We start from the raw sequence: 15952 nt of genomic DNA, 5'->3' as shown, positions 1-15952 counted from the left end.
TTAACTCATGAACCATTCGGTTTATACCTAAGTTATAGTCTATTGATGAAATTGTCATCAAATAAGCTATCTTAAGGCCAGTGGCGACGCTAGGGGGTCCCGGCCCCCCCTAAAAGTATGCTGCCCCCTCCCTAAAATTTGACATAGTAAGGCTAAAAGATAAACAAAACTGTAATTTTGCATGACTTTGACCCTCCCAAAAAAAATCCGGCCCCCTCTTGGCCACCCCTGTTTTTGAAAGCTGGCGTCCCCACTGCTAAAGGCGCAATAATATACTGGGTGTGCCATTTGAAATAGGAAATTAGCAGTCTCTTTCCGGTATCGCCGGAAGTTGTAGAGGTTTGAAAATATTTTGGGAGAAAGGTCATTGTCTCAAACCTCTGTATACCAATTTTCAGCACAAAATTATGATGAGTTTTTCATAAACGTCTAATGGGCCATCGAGGTGAATCACCCTGTATATACCTATGTAGAGTTTTGTGGTCTCCAAGCGAGCAATAGGCTCAAAAATGACGAGCGTTCTAAAGCTCCAATGATTCACAGACTTCCAGAGCATGCAGAAGATCATAGAACTCCCAAAATTATGCATGAAAAATTCATTTCAAATTAACATATTGTAAATAAAATAATAAGGGTCCATTGCCCCATTCAAAAAATAAACATTGTTTCCAAAATCAATGTTTACTATTAACGGATGTTTATAATTTCTACCGATTGAAGCGTTTGATAATTATCGATGTTTACCTAAACAGGAGATATGTTTGGCAACATTGAAAATCCCGACTGTGACCATAGAGAAATCAGGAATTTCAATGTTCTAGTATAATGTTTTCTGCTCTTAAGGTGACAAAGTTAACATAAATTATAAATTATTATTAAATGATAATCCACGATCTGAATCAGAATCAATATTTCAAATTCCTCACGAACACCAAACACAGAAACACACAATACGTCACAATAAGGTTATGTCCATAGAGATATAATGTTTATGGTTATGTCATAAGACATATGTTTCGACGTTTTGAGTTGCGCAGAACCATAGACGTAATATCAAATTGACATTAGGTCTATGCGCAGAACCCAGTTTAAGACTAATCGGAATAGAATAGAATAGAATAGCCTTTATTGGTGATATTGCATAACAATAAAGTTGCTTTCACAAGTCATAAACAATACAATTAATAGGTGAGATGAAAACATTCAAAATATATATGAAGAGCACAAGAGCAGCCAAAAGTCATCAAAATTATAAATGATATGAATGCAGTCAATAAACAATATATCCACACAAAAATACACTATAAAATACTATACATATACAATAGTATAATGAATAATAATAATGGATAAAAAATAATAAATAATAGATAAAATTTGCATTTCATAGGAGCCTGACAACCTTAAAATTTACATTTAAAAAACTCTTCTACCGAATAGAACACATTCTTCACTAATTCCTCCTTCATTTTATTCTTAAAATGTTTAAATGTTAAGTTCTTGAAAGAGGAGGATAAAATATTATACATTGATGTTGCGCAGAAGGCGGGAGAGTTCTGGGATCTACTAAGTCTTAGAAAATCCTTTCTAATGTGATCTTTGTTCCTAGTATTGTAATTATGTACATCAGATTGTAGATGAAAGGAGTTTTTATTGTTGTGTACATATGTTAAATTTTCTAGAATGAAAATACTAGGGAACGTTAGAAGTTTGAGATCCTTAAACGTTTGCTTGCAGCAATCTCTGTAGCCCAGACCCCCCAAAACTCTAACTGCTCGCTTCTGCAATCTAAACACTGTCTCCCTCTGAGCACAGTTGCCCCATACTAATACTCCATATTTTAGCCTTGATTCTATCATTGCGAAATATACAGATCGGAGTACAGATCGGGACAGTGAGAATGAGAGACATCTGAGAGCAAATATATTCCTACTCAATGTAGACGACAGGTCATCAACGTGAGCACCCCAGGTGAGGGAAGCATCAAGTCGCAGCCCTAGGAATTTCACCGAGTGAACTGAGTTGAGATGTTCACCAGTATTTCTCAGACGGGAAGATAAACGTCCAAATTTTCCTGTTTAGGGTAATCGGTGATTAGATCACATTAAGCATCATTCAAAATATGGTGCAAGAGAAATCATTAAGTAATCAAAGTTTAAATTTTCAATCAATGTTTAGGCAAACGGTGGAATTGGCCATAAGGAGAGTAAGTCAAACAAACATCCAGTCATCCGAGAATTTTATTCTTAATCGAATCTCGGGTCAATAACATGGTATTCCTATACCCTATATACCCGTATTATGCTTCTAAATACATACTTCATTTTTGGTAAAAAATAACATGGAATGAAACAAGTACAGGCAGTATATAAGTACAATAAAACACTATGAAGCATCAAATAAGGTACATAAAACATCCTCGCTAATCCTAATCACTCTTGAGTACGTTCACAGAAAGGAACTGCTTCAACTCCTCGTACGCCTCATCCAAAACGTCGTTCACGATGATCTTGTCGAAATTTCCCGGTTGCATACCGTATTCCATTTCGACGTGCGCCGTGTCCAGACGTTTCCTCAGACTCTCCTCGGTTTCCGTTTTCCTCGCGCGAAGACGCCCTTCCAAAACGGCCAACGACGGAGTTCTGATGAAGACGTACCACGGGTTGAGGTCAGTCTTCTTGATCTGGCGCACTCCGTTCACCTCCACGTCCAAAATACACGTTTTTCCCTCCAAAGCGATCTTCTTTACCGACTCCTTGCTGGTACCGTACAGGTTCCCACTGAACTGCGCGGATTCTATGAATTTCCCCTCTTCTATGGCCTTCCGCATGCTTTCGAAGTCTGTGAAATGGTAGTGTTGGCCGTCAACCTCGCCCGGTCTGGGTTTACGTGTTGTGTGACTAACGCTCAAACTGAATTTGTTCGGATATTCCTTCAGGACTCTCTGGAGGAGGGTGCTTTTGCCGGAACCGGATGGACCACAGAGTACCAACGGTCTGAGGTTAGAGATGGCCGCGACTTCTGTAGCCATCTTGAATAGGCTTCTGTATGACCGAATTTTGGAGGTTTAACGTTGGAACCTGTAAACGAAAAAACACTCAATAAGAGGTTACGAATTTCTAATTTTAAGTATCGAGATGCCTGAGCCGTAAGACATAACGTATTTTCTCAAGGATAAAAAAGAAGGAAAGGCTTCGAGTAGAATCCCATGTCCTAGTAATACCTGAGATTTAGTATCAGACGTTTAACATGGACCAAAACTTCAGTTTCTCGATCTAAAATCTAATAATTTGGAACGCTAAATCTGTATATGCAATACGTTTTTCTCTATCAGCTCTACTGTTTTAGATACATCAACTTATCTACCAATATAGGTTACACTCAGCATATTCATTTATGAGAGTTCTAAAATTATTATATATTCATTAATGTAGGTACAATGGTTTTATGGTCAGTCTGTAATTGAGTAAATGCCAGGTAAATCTATAAATAGTGGAACCATTGCCTACCAGGTATCTGAACTGACCCTTTTAATCCCCTCACTCGGGTAAGTAAGAGAAAAAAAAATCATACTTCCTCCGTCACATATAAGGTTGGGCTTGATGGATAACTTTGTGAAGGCTCTTGATAAGAATGGGTCATGTTTTGCATATAAAGGGGTCAAAATGCATCAGTTGGACACAGAAAAACTCAAAGCAGGAATATTTGACGGCCCACAAATAAGACAATTAATTAAGGATCCTGCCTTCATAAATTCAATGAATCAAGTTGAACGAGAAGCTTGGACAATATTTGTTGCAGTTGTAGAAAGGCAAACATAAAGCTCAAAACTATGTTGAAATGCTTAACAAGATGTTTAATAGTTTTAAATCCTCAGGGTGCAATATGAGTATTAAAATACATTATTTACACAGTCCCTCAAACCGTTTTCCAGAAAATTTAGGAGACATGAGTGAGGAACAAGGTGAAAGATTTCACCAAGATATTAAAGTTATGGAGGACCGCTACCAAGGAAGATGGGACATGCACATGATTGCAGATTACTGATGGAGTTTAAAAAGGGACTGTTTAAAAAAACATTCAAGAATGTCGCGGAAAAGAAGCTTCCGAAGTGTTGAGTGACTATTTGATTTCTTCTATTTTACGACATGATATTGCATTCTGTTTAACTTAATTAAAAATTGATTAAAATAATGTAACTTATATCTGTCCAAAACTGTATTTCTTAAAAATTAGAACTCCTATGTAAAAATGAATACGTTATTTGAATTCAGGACGTCAAATTGATATAGAATCAGCTCAAAGAACCCCAACACCAAAAGAGCGTTCCCCTGTGTAAAAAATAACTATTTAATCTTCTAATGGAATTTCGTTCAACAATAATTCATTTGGTAATTATCGAATCAGTTTTATCGAACAATGTAATGAAAAACTATAGATAAATCCGCTATAGAGTAGTTATTTATTTGTCAAACATCAATTACAATCAATACTCGTGTTACTATAACATAACAACGTACTAAACATTTTCCTCGATGCACAGAGAAAATTAGCATGAATCTAACCCTTCCTGTTAAGTCACCCTCCAATCTACCTCCCATTCATTCTCCCCTTCAATCTCTCGCGTTTCATCAAACAATAAAAAAAAGCAGTAGGGGACCGCAGCCCCTTTGGCATCCTAGCTACACACTCGACAACTAAATGAATTCGGTGATGACCTTGATATCCACCCCAAACGGTATTTTTTCATTTCAATTCTATTACTTCCGGACGAAAATCGTGCTAAAATTTTGTTTGATTGTTTCTAAGATGCTTAGAAACCCTGATTTGTCTACTTATACCTGTGAAACTTTCGGACAAAACGGGAGATTTATGACTTCTTGATATTAAGAGATCACTATATTTTCAGATGGCGCATACATCGTTTATATTTGACATTTCTCGTGATTCTCGATTCTCGTGAATACTGATATTTTATATTCTATGCCTGTGATGATCTTCTATACTCTGAATAGACCAATAGCTTTCTGTCATATTCAAATAATTTCATCATAATTTCGATATGAACTGATTTGTAATTGCTTGTGAGTTTGCAGTTTCTCAAATAATTATTTAATTTTTATAGGTCGACAGACAGATAGAGGGAATTCGAACAATTCTGAAGAGCGCCACCTTACAGAACACTGGTAAGTTCGAGCCAAAGCGACAGGTGAACTATCTCAAAAAGTACGAAACAAAATTGAATCAGTGTACCGGAGTTTCTAGACACCTTAATTGTTTTAATTATAAAATATCATCGATCTCAGTTGATAAAAAATCTCATTGGTTACGAATATTTTATGACTACTGTCCTGTGTCTAATGAGTTTTTTCAGATGATAAAAATGAGAGGTATAAAACGAAACGTTAGTATTGATACAAAACTTACCTCTTCGAACCGATCACAAATCAGAATTTTCATTACTCAGTAGTTAAAATATAAATTTTGCAATAAGAAAGATCACAGTTCTGTAACGATATACATTTATCAGATTTAGATTAGATTAGATGAAAATGTATTTCTATGGATATTGATATCAACCCTACTTCATCAAAAGTTTGTTTTCGATGCTGCGAAAATGCAAGTAACTCTCAAAGTATTCATTTCAGGTATAGGGTTTACCTAAGTAACATACGTAGAATTGACAGAAATAATTAAAAATATTGGTTCTAAAGTTTTGATGAATTTGAGTTGTCCAGGTTCATGATCTTCTGATAAGCACCCTGTACATTTTTGGTCCAAACCGCAAACAGTCTTATAATACTACGTACATAGTTGCAGAATCGAAAATAACAAAGGTTTTACCAAAAAAAACTTTTGCGGCGGAAATATTAAAAAAAATAACATTATTCTATGTCCATGGTTATAACATTATAGACATAGAATAGAATATTATACTATTTCTGTGATTAACAGATGGCACCTCCAATGGCTAACCAGTCATGCCACTTTTAAAATTCAATTAACAAAACCCATAACATAATTATTGAATTTAAAATTGGATTTGTTATAATATTCAATTTCCATTTATACATTTCAGTTGACTTATTGGCATTTTGATTTCGGAAGGATATCAATATCCTGTTTCTGAATGATAAATTCAGAATAATAAAAATACTAAAAATATCAAATAAATGATGAAATTTCAACTATGAAATAAATAATTGAATTTCATAAGACACGACCATTTCAATAGGGTTCAGTGAAATGATATTGCCAAATTGTTTTGTTTTTTCTTTGTCGAAATTCCAACAAACGAAAATGTAGAAAAATATATCCAACCAATAAGATAATTCAATGTAGAATAGCAATCGATTTTTATAACGTATTTCGGGAAAATAACTGTTACAGTTAAAAAAACTCTCAATAACGTATTTCGTGCAAATAACTGCAAAAATAAATAGTAACCACGCTAAAGTTTTAATGGTTTACGTTTTGGAATGTGTAGAATTTAAAAACAGAAGCAAGAAAAAGAAGCATTCATTCGGATCCGAACCTGTGGCAGATCGGTAGTACGCATTATGTGATACAGACAATATATATCAGTGTTATACCAGGTGATTCTGAAGAACCTTGACAATAATAGAGAAGTTATGAGAATTTTAGGGGTGGGGGGAACTTTCAGACATCTCTGTATCAAAAATTCAATCAAATTAAATTTTTGCTGATCTTGTAATAATTTTAGCCTCAATATGTCAAATACTATAGGGGGTTCAGCAAAACTTTAGGGGGGCCTGGGTCATTTGGAGGGGGGTGGCGCTCCCTCAGTTCTCCGCATGGATCTGCGCTTGCCAGCCTCTAGAGTCGAAAATAATTTAAGCTTATTCGCTGAGTGCTGTCGATTCCGTCAAAATTTGAATAATTATCCTAACCCAAAATTTACAAGAGTTATCGTACGATCTAATACTATTAACTCATTCTATACAGGGTGATTCATCGCGATGGTCTTTTAGACGTTTATGGAAAACTAATCACAATTTTGAGCTGAAAATTTGCATGTTGGGTTTTGAGACAATGATTTTTCTCCCTAAAATATTTCCAGATCTCTACAACTTCTGGTTATACCGGAAATAGACTACTACCCCCTTATTTCAAATGGCACACCCAGTATACCTCTTAATGCATCATTAGATAGTTTATTTGATGACAATTTCAACAAGATGCCATACCTTGGGTTGGGTAAAAACTCAACGGTTGATGAGTTGATGGCATTCTTATAAAAAAAAATGGTGGCGATGGCGATTCACATTTTTTTTAATATTTGTGCAGAAAAAGTTTTTTTCGAAAAAAAAATCCCACTCGTGAACCATTGAGTTTTTACCCAAGGTTGGCTAATGGCCGAAATTGTTATCAAAAAACTATTTAATGATAATAATATACTGGGTGTGTCATTTGAAATGAGGAAGTAGTAGTAAGTTTCCGGCATAACCGAAAAGTGTAGAGATCTGTAAATATTTTAGGAAGAAAGATCATTGTCTCAAACCACTATATGCAAATTTTCAGCTCAAAATTATGATTAGTTTTCCATTAACGTCTAATAGGCCATCCCGGTGAATCACCCTGTATTTTTTTTTCTTTTTACGTGCCCAGGAAAAAATAACCATCAAGCGAAATTTGAAGTGTACGATTTTTTCGAAATATAAAAAAACCAAAAGGAGGGTAACGATTCTTAAAGTTCATTATAGATAACCATGAATCGAAATCCTCATCTGCAAGTTTTCAGATCTCAAACTCAATGAATTCGAAGCTTATCTCTTATTGGAATGTAGTGAGTGATTTCCTCCGGTTCTCACAACAAACGATGAAGGAAAGCATCGTGATGCTAGTCACGTTCAATGTTCTATTTTCAACGGAATTCTCTAAAAAGTAGACTCTGATTTGGTCCAATTTATACAAGGTTAGAACTATTTAGAGGGTCACTACAGGGAAATCGAAAACCTTTAGAAATACAGGGTGGCATGAATCACATAAAAGTAGCGTTATTTAGGGATGAGAGTGGCGGTGTAAACAGATCTAAAATATCTCCAATGGTTCCTGAGATATCTCGAAAAAACTAAAAATCGAGATTTTCTTTTTTTCTGTATAACTCATTTTTTTCTGGATATAACTTCACGAAATTCCGTTTGTAACCATTATCCAATATAGAGATTCTAATAGTGTCATCATTTTTTTTTTGTTTTCCATTGTTTCATAGATGCTATAGTCAAATTTTTTTCTTATGGACGCCAGATTAGTTCTCCTTATGAGGTGATAAAGAACAAAATTACGAATTCAGCAATGTATCACACTCTACAAAAATATCTAGTCCTGCTAGGCAAATTCGAACTTTATTTTTTTATTTAAGTAGTAGGCTGGTGCCAGAACTGTCAAATAACTTGTAACTTCGTTCAGTCGTTATGTGAAACCATCACTTAATTTTTGTAAAAACCTAAATCCTGTTCGATAAATAACGTCCTATTGTTCTACATAATTTAAAAAACTCAAGTGATATGTTTCACATAACCAACTGTTAACAGAGTTATTTGATAATTCTGGCTCCAGCCTACTACGTAAGGGGTTGTCCATTAATCACGTGATCTTTTTTTAGCATTTTTTAAACCCCCCTCCCCCATTGGTGATACTTAGTGAGGTTTAAGACCACCCCCCCTCCCCCTTCTCAACATCACTTGTATTTTTAGTACCTACAACGAATCTTAAAATTTTCTGAATATTAACTCAATTTAAATACAGGTATAAACTATAATCTTTCTTCTGAAATTAAGGACCATAATAAAAATGTCTACACCAGGTTGCAAGTTTTTTTTGATTGCCATAACAATAATAATAAACGAAAAGTGTAATCATAGGAAAAACATGTATTGTACTAGTACATGAATATATTTAATGTAGTCAAGGTCACTACACGCCGCGCCGTGCCGCTTAATATTTGTTAAAAAATCGCGCGTTTGACGAAAAAATAAATACACGTGATATCTTACTACACCCCCCCTCCCCCTTGTGATATTTTCGTGATTTTTATCAAACCCCTCCCCCCCCTTTCAAGCCTCACGTGATTAATGGACAACCCCTAAATCATTCATCATGTTGATATAACAATGTATTTCCATAACCATTTCATTTGAAGAATTCTGTCTGTGCATTAACATAAATATCTAGGTTTCCTTTTTATTTTTTGTTTAGGTATAGGCTGGAGCCAGAATTGTAAAATAACTTGTTGTTGGCAGTTGTTATGTGATACCATCACTTGAGGTGTTTAAGTTATGTAGAATAATTGCTACAGATGCTACAGACATTGCCAGTTATACGCTATATACAGTGTTGCTATCAGCAATTAATATCAGTAATTAATAGGACGTTACTCATCTCTAACAAAATTAAGGTTTTTACAAAAATTAAGTGATGGTTTCACATAACAACTGAACGAAGTGACAAGTTATTTGACAATTCTGGCACCAGCGTAAAAAATAAAATAAAAAGAAAGTTCAATTTGCGTAGCCAGACTCGATATTTTTGTAGAGTGTGATGCATTGTTGAATTCGTAATTTTTGTCTTCATCACCTCATAAGGAGAATATAATATGGCGTCCATAGGAAAAAAAATTAACTATAGCGTCTCTGAAACAATGGAAAACAGAAAAAACTGACGACACTATTAGAGTCTCTATACATATTGGATAATGGTTACAAACCGAATTTCTTGAAGTTATTTCCAGAAACGAATGAGTTATACAGAAAAAATTAAATCTCTATTTTTAGTTTTTTCGAGATATCTCGGGAACCATTGGAGATATTTTAGATCTGTCCACACCAACACACTCATACCTAAAGGACGCAACTTTTTTGTAATTTAAACCACCCTGAATTTCTAACGGTTTTCGTAGTAGTGCCCCTCTAAATAGTTCTAACCCTGTATAATAGTACAAAAATTCTTTACATATTCTAAGCTTTGATCAATTGAAATATTTATCCAAAAAATATTTCAATAAACGACTTTTTCGAAGCAATAATAAAACTTAACAAACGTTTCCGATAAAAAGTTGGGAGATAAAATCAATTTGTTGAAATATTCACTTATCCTAGGAATTAGAATTCTCAGAAGAGAATGAATAAAATCGAAACTAGTAAATGCTGTTTTAAGAAGTGGTTTCGTTATGATAACCTAATCCTGATTCCATAATTATTTCGAAATTCTCATTTTCACATCCTTTAAATTTAAAATCATAAAAATTATGTTTGTAATAAAGATTATTCTATAGATTGAATGATAATGATAAATCAATAGGAGATTGGTGTTTCATTATTATTTCATTTCAAAAAATTTCGAACTCAAAAACCTTTCATCAATCAGTTATATAATTTTTCTGAAAACCAAAGAAACAAATAGCCAGGTAAAACCTGAATTGAAAGAAGAATTTAGCCAATATTATATCGATATAAAATTGGTATTTGTGAACAATCAAAGCTACACAAGAAGCACCGTTCCTTTCACCTCAAACTTTATTAAGCTCATTCTTGATCTTTGAGAAACTGGCTTTTATATGAAAAAATAATTGTATGAATGGGGTTCCAGGGCTAAACAATGAATAAGATTTAAAATGAAGTTTCAAAAAATGATTCTACATTTACAAGAGAAATAACATGTAAAGACAATATAAATAAAATGAAGGGCAACTCGAACCTCAATTCACAATTACCTGGAGACATCTATGGGTAATGATTTATTTCACATACCCACACTGAATGAATCTGTACTTATGATAGTAAAAAGATCTTATTATTACTAATAATATTCATATCCAAAATGAATGTTATATTATTAAAATATATAAACTGTTCTAGTTCAACCATTCAAACAATTTCAAAAAATCACTAGAATAAAAAGGCGTTTTACACATCATTTCTGTTATTCTCTACTTATTTTTCTTAGAGCCTTGAAACTTTTGCTGCAGTTGGTTGAAAATATATCTGATCTATTTTTGTTTTCATAGTAATGTAGATTGTTAGCAAAAAGTATTTCCTGTCAAATCATTGCAGCACAGATCTAGAAAAAATTAATTTCTGAGTTCATGTCATAATATGTTTGAAAAAGAGTATCTGTAAATTTCCTTTTCTGAAGTAAATATTAATCAATTTTGAACGATACAGATACAGAGAGATAAATTGACTTTGATATTTGTGGTTGATGATTTCTCAAAGTCCTTTAAAAAAAAGTAACACATCTGCACATACATTCAATTGCATAAATTATTTTAAATAGCAAATATTCCACTTTCGTTAACAGTTACCAATATATTAAATCGATTATCTGTCCGAAACTCCGAATACACAAAAATGCTGGATTGAAACGGAACCTGTAGTAACACATTTCGTAGCATGGTAGTAGAATTATTGAACATTATCTATAAACTACAACAGCTTAGTTTAATAAGCGCAAATACATAATAAACAATCAATAATTACGAAAACTTATTCCTAACCCTTCTTTCATTATTTATATATGTTTACTAAACAACAAGATAAGTTCTATGTTTACTTACCGTTTAAGACAGCACATCCACCATAATTCAATTGAAAACCATAAAATATCCAAAATTATTGAAGACTTCCCATAATAATTTTATTCTGTGTTCACCACATAGCACAGTAGAAAAACCACTTTACAGTGATAGTTTTAAATTTGTTTAATTCACTAATCACGGGTTTATGGCCAGTTTCACCATTTGCCTAAACATTGATTTAAAATTTAAACATTGATCACTTTCTGATTTCTCTTAAGAAATCAAAAAGTGATCAAATGGTGCAACTGGCTATTAGTAGCATATTTCTTTCCTCTGAGGTTCACAAAATCTAAATAGGAATTGATAGTACAAAATTTATGATTGACAATTTCAATATGTTTCTATATGAAATAGTTGTGAAAAGTGGTGACAAATTTTTCAAAGGCCTCTTCGATGTTACGATCATTTATAAAGATTCGCTACAATGGTAGTAGCCAAGTACATACAAAAAAGAATTTTCGATTATAACCAAAAACCTGTAGTCTGTGATATAACCCCTAATAATCATTTAGAAATAATAATATTAGTGTTTTACAACATTGTCGGTTATAGTTTTTTACCTGGGTGACTATATTTGGTAAGTAGTTTTTTACTATAAATCCGTGTAATTCAGATTTTATTTCAATTTAATCCAGCGTGATAATTTTTTGTCTTTCTCTTTGTAGTGATATTAATATATATAAATTTTTTTTTATAGAAAAGCGTAGGTTTTGGATGAGAACTTTCTGAAAATGGAGAACCAGAGGAATTATAAGAATCTTCGAAATGATAGTGATGAGGAAGAAATTTACTTATTGAAAATTCCGAAAGGAATTGATCTGAATGTTTTACTACATGCCAAGATTGAACTTACTAAGAAATCTGAAGTAAAGTCACAATCTGAAGTCTTTTATTTGAAGCCAATCTATGATGAATCTGGACCTAAGTACTTCCAAGGATCAGATGATTCAGAAAAAATTCGACCATTATCAATTTTACAATTAACAAAATCTGTTCCTGACAACATGAAAATAGATCAAAGTCACCCTCAACAATTTGAAGAAGAAAATAATAAGAAACCTCTTTCTGTTAATGGGATTAAAGATGATTACAAAGCGGTGATTGAATTACAAAAAGATATCAAACAAAAAATAGATCAAGCACGTCAAAGGTATTGTAAGGAAAAACCAAAGGGGAAGCAAGTACTGAGTCATAAAAAAAGTCTACTGATATCACAACTTCTAGAGACAACATGCAAAATCATAAATTCAACAAATGTAGAGAACACCAAAGAGATAAAGGAAAGTAATGAAAAAACCATGAACGACAATCAAAAATTAAAAAGAAAAAATTACAAATCAAATAGTTTTCAAGAACTCAACATCATAGATAAAAGTCACCTGAAAGATTCTGCTATTGTTGCATCCCCCATTGCTTTGGAAAAGGGGCCAGTAATTGAAAAAGAGTTGCAATTGGATGCAGACATTTCTGAATTCATTTCAAAGAAAATACAAAATAATAAAAGTGAAATCTCATTGAATATAGAAAACACCAAAGAATTAAATTCATATGATATAACTTCAGAAAACTTGAAAATGGAAATAGATAATGTGGTGCCCAAAATGAAAAAGAAACGTAAAGCAAAAAATAGCTTGCAAGAGTTGCAATTGGACATAGACCTTTCTGAATCCATTTCAAAGAAAATACAAAATACCAAAAGTGAACAAAATACATGTGATACTTCAGAATATAACAAAAAAAAAAAAAAGAAACATAATAAAAGTGAAAAATCTATAAGTAAAGAAAACACTGAAGAACTTTCAGGAAACTTGAAATTAGAAATAGATAATGTGGTGCCCAAAGCGAACAATAATAAAAAACATAAAGCAAAAAACAGTTTCCAAGAATTGCAATCAGATGGGAGAATTTCAGATTGCATTTTAAAGAAAACGCAAAATAGCAAAAATGAGAACTTGTTGAACATAGAAAGCACCAAAGAATTAAATTCATTTAATTTGGCTGAAGAGAATTTGAAAATAGATAATGTGGTGCCTAATGTGAAAAAGGAACGTAAAGCAAAAAATAGCTTGCAAGAGTTGCAATTGGACATAGACCTTTCTGAATCCATTTCAAAGAAAATACAAAATACCAAAAGTGAACAAAATACATGTGATACTTCAGAATATAACAAAAAAAAGAAAAAGAAACATAATAAAAGTGAAAAATCTATAAGTAAAGAAAACACTGAAGAACTTTCAGAAAACTTGAAATTAGAAATAGATAATGTGGTGCCCAAAGCGAAAAATAATAAAAAACATAAAGCAAAAAACAGTTTCCAAGAGTTGCAATCAGATGGGAGAGTTTCAGATTGCATTTTAAAGAAAACGCAAAATAGCAAAAATGAGAACTTGTTGAACATAGAAAACACCAAAGAATTAAATTCATTTAATTTGGCTGAAGAGAATTTGAAAATAGAAATAGATAATGTGGTGCCTAATGTGAAAAAGGAACGTAAAGTAGAAAATAGTTTCCAAGAGTTGCAATTGGATGCTGAAAGTTCAAAATATATTTCAAATAAAAAAAAGAGGAAAAAAAACCACAGTAAAAGTGAAGTATCAATAAATATAGGACATACCAAAGTACTAGGTTCATCTGATACAGCTTCAACTTCCAATACGACAATAGATAATGTGATGCACAAAAAAAGGAAGAAAAATAAGATTATAATTCATAGCATAGAATACCTGTGAGAAGCTTCAAATGCAGTGGTTGATGAGAGAAAGGAATATAAAAATTTAAAAGAATGCAATCTGAAGCATGAAATTCAGAATAAAGCACTAAAATAAAAGGTTAGTGTAAAGTGGACCCAAGAATTGTATAATTCTTTCAATAAAAATCACAAAAAATTCATTGGTCAAATATATATACTGTGGAATTCTGAAAAATTAAATACTTTTACTAATATCTGCTATGAACATTTTTTAGGATTTTGATTTAATACTATTCAACGATTTTAAATTGAAGAGATTAGATTTTCATTTAATTATCATTTATGTTACAGGAGAATTCCAATTTTAATGAAAAATTGGATATAATTGATCTATATAGATTGAAGGCTTTTTATTGAAGATGAGAGCAACAAACATTATTCAAGAGGATTGATAATAATAATGTACCGGAAATTATTTTATTTTTGTAAAATTAAAAATATTTAAGAAATCAGATAATAATAATTATTTTTTATTATATTCACATAATTATAAAAATATTGATATAATATATTTATAATAAAAAATATAAAATTCAAAACACTAAAACAGGACATGAATGAATTGGAGAATATATTGTATTATTTCTGTTATGTGGAGTGGTCTAGTTTGCTGCATTAGTGGATGACAGTTTTATCAAAAATAACATTTTAAAAGTTTAGGGATTTATCCCTGTATGAGCGAGTTCAGAAAGTCAGCGCTGTTGAATGAGCTGAAAGAGATGCGCTGTACCAGCACAATGCCGGAGAAAGAGCGCTGCATTTTGTGCTGAATTATAGATTAACGTTGAGTTTAAGAACGCTTCTTCAACGAGATAATGGTTTCAATGCCTGTGAATTAATATAAGAAAACTATAATTGTCTGCATGCCGTGATGTTATTTTCTTATGCTATTTCAACGACAGTTCAAATGAATAATAAGGTTAATCTATTTCATTTTCCCACATAAAAATATCTTTATTTATTGCATCAAAAAGCAAATACATAATTTCTGAAAAATATATTTTTTTATACAATAATATTTGATCGGGAAATATTTTTTTAATAACAATTAATAATAAATAACATACATCAATATCTATAATTAATTGATAATTGAACAATTCTGTTCATTCAATCATTTCTTCCATCTATTACTTCTATAATTCCAGTAAAAAGCTTTCACCACAATTCAATATTAGAGAGTTATTGCAACGCACAAATAAGCGATCTTTTATTACAGGATCTCTTACAAGTACTCATGCGCATTAACTCAGATATTAAGGATTGTTTAAATCTAAAATACAGGCGACCAACTTTTATTTAAGGATTCTTTATTTTGACAGATATCTGTTTATGCCGAATATTTGCCGTCGTTATTCAGCAAGAACTAACCTATAAATATTGGTAGCTGTTTAGGTAAACAAAGTGAACTTTTTGAGAAATTTGCATTTTATTTCTTGATTTTGGGCATCTGTGGGAACCATTTCATTCGAGGAAAAAAATGTGCTCTCAATAATGAATTTTTCAAGAACTTATACGATTCTCAACAAAACATCATATTTAATTTGATCCTACTAAAAGAATTAAAAATAATACTGATAAATCCTGAATTTTATTAGAAATAAGAA

The 15952-nt window shown here is 32.2% G+C and overlaps 2 protein-coding genes across 4 annotated transcripts; one reads left to right on the top strand and one right to left on the bottom strand.

The window, feature by feature from the left end:
- Nucleotides 1–2224: 2224 nt before the first annotated feature.
- LOC123680707 (guanylate kinase) lies at nucleotides 2225–11770 on the bottom strand. 3 transcript variants are annotated; one of them, XM_045618743.1, is made up of 2 exons: nucleotides 11576–11770; nucleotides 2225–3080 (listed from the first exon to the last, which is right to left on the bottom strand). In XM_045618743.1, the coding sequence occupies exon 2, from the start codon at nucleotides 3029–3031 to the stop codon at nucleotides 2429–2431; it is 603 nt and encodes a 200-aa protein (XP_045474699.1). In that variant the 5' UTR covers nucleotides 3032–3080; nucleotides 11576–11770; the 3' UTR covers nucleotides 2225–2428. The 3 variants fall into 3 exon arrangements, with proteins under 3 accessions (XP_045474699.1, XP_045474700.1, XP_045474697.1); XM_045618744.1 differs by lacking the exon at nucleotides 11576–11770 and adding an exon at nucleotides 11324–11573; XM_045618741.1 differs by lacking the exon at nucleotides 11576–11770 and adding an exon at nucleotides 5428–5570.
- Nucleotides 11771–11920: 150 nt separating this feature from the next.
- On the top strand, nucleotides 11921–15725 carry LOC123680704 (coiled-coil domain-containing protein 73-like). Its single transcript, XM_045618738.1, has 3 exons — nucleotides 11921–12173; nucleotides 12294–14424; nucleotides 14637–15725. The coding sequence occupies exon 2, from the start codon at nucleotides 12328–12330 to the stop codon at nucleotides 14323–14325; it is 1998 nt and encodes a 665-aa protein (XP_045474694.1). The 5' UTR covers nucleotides 11921–12173; nucleotides 12294–12327; the 3' UTR covers nucleotides 14326–14424; nucleotides 14637–15725.
- Nucleotides 15726–15952: the final 227 nt, after the last annotated feature.

This window comes from Harmonia axyridis, chromosome 5, assembly GCF_914767665.1.
Source record: "Harmonia axyridis chromosome 5, icHarAxyr1.1, whole genome shotgun sequence".
Taxonomy (NCBI): Eukaryota; Metazoa; Arthropoda; class Insecta; order Coleoptera; family Coccinellidae; genus Harmonia; species Harmonia axyridis.
Note: the sequence above shows the minus strand (reverse complement) of the source record. Positions and strands in the feature narration are given on the sequence as shown.

What these genes read in the sequence shown, in the direction of transcription:
- LOC123680707 (XM_045618743.1), bottom strand. Translation starts at nt 3,031, where the DNA reads ATGGCTACAGAAGTCGCGGCCATCTCTAACCTCAGACCGTTGGTACTC.
- LOC123680704 (XM_045618738.1), top strand. Translation starts at nt 12,328, where the DNA reads ATGGAGAACCAGAGGAATTATAAGAATCTTCGAAATGATAGTGATGAG.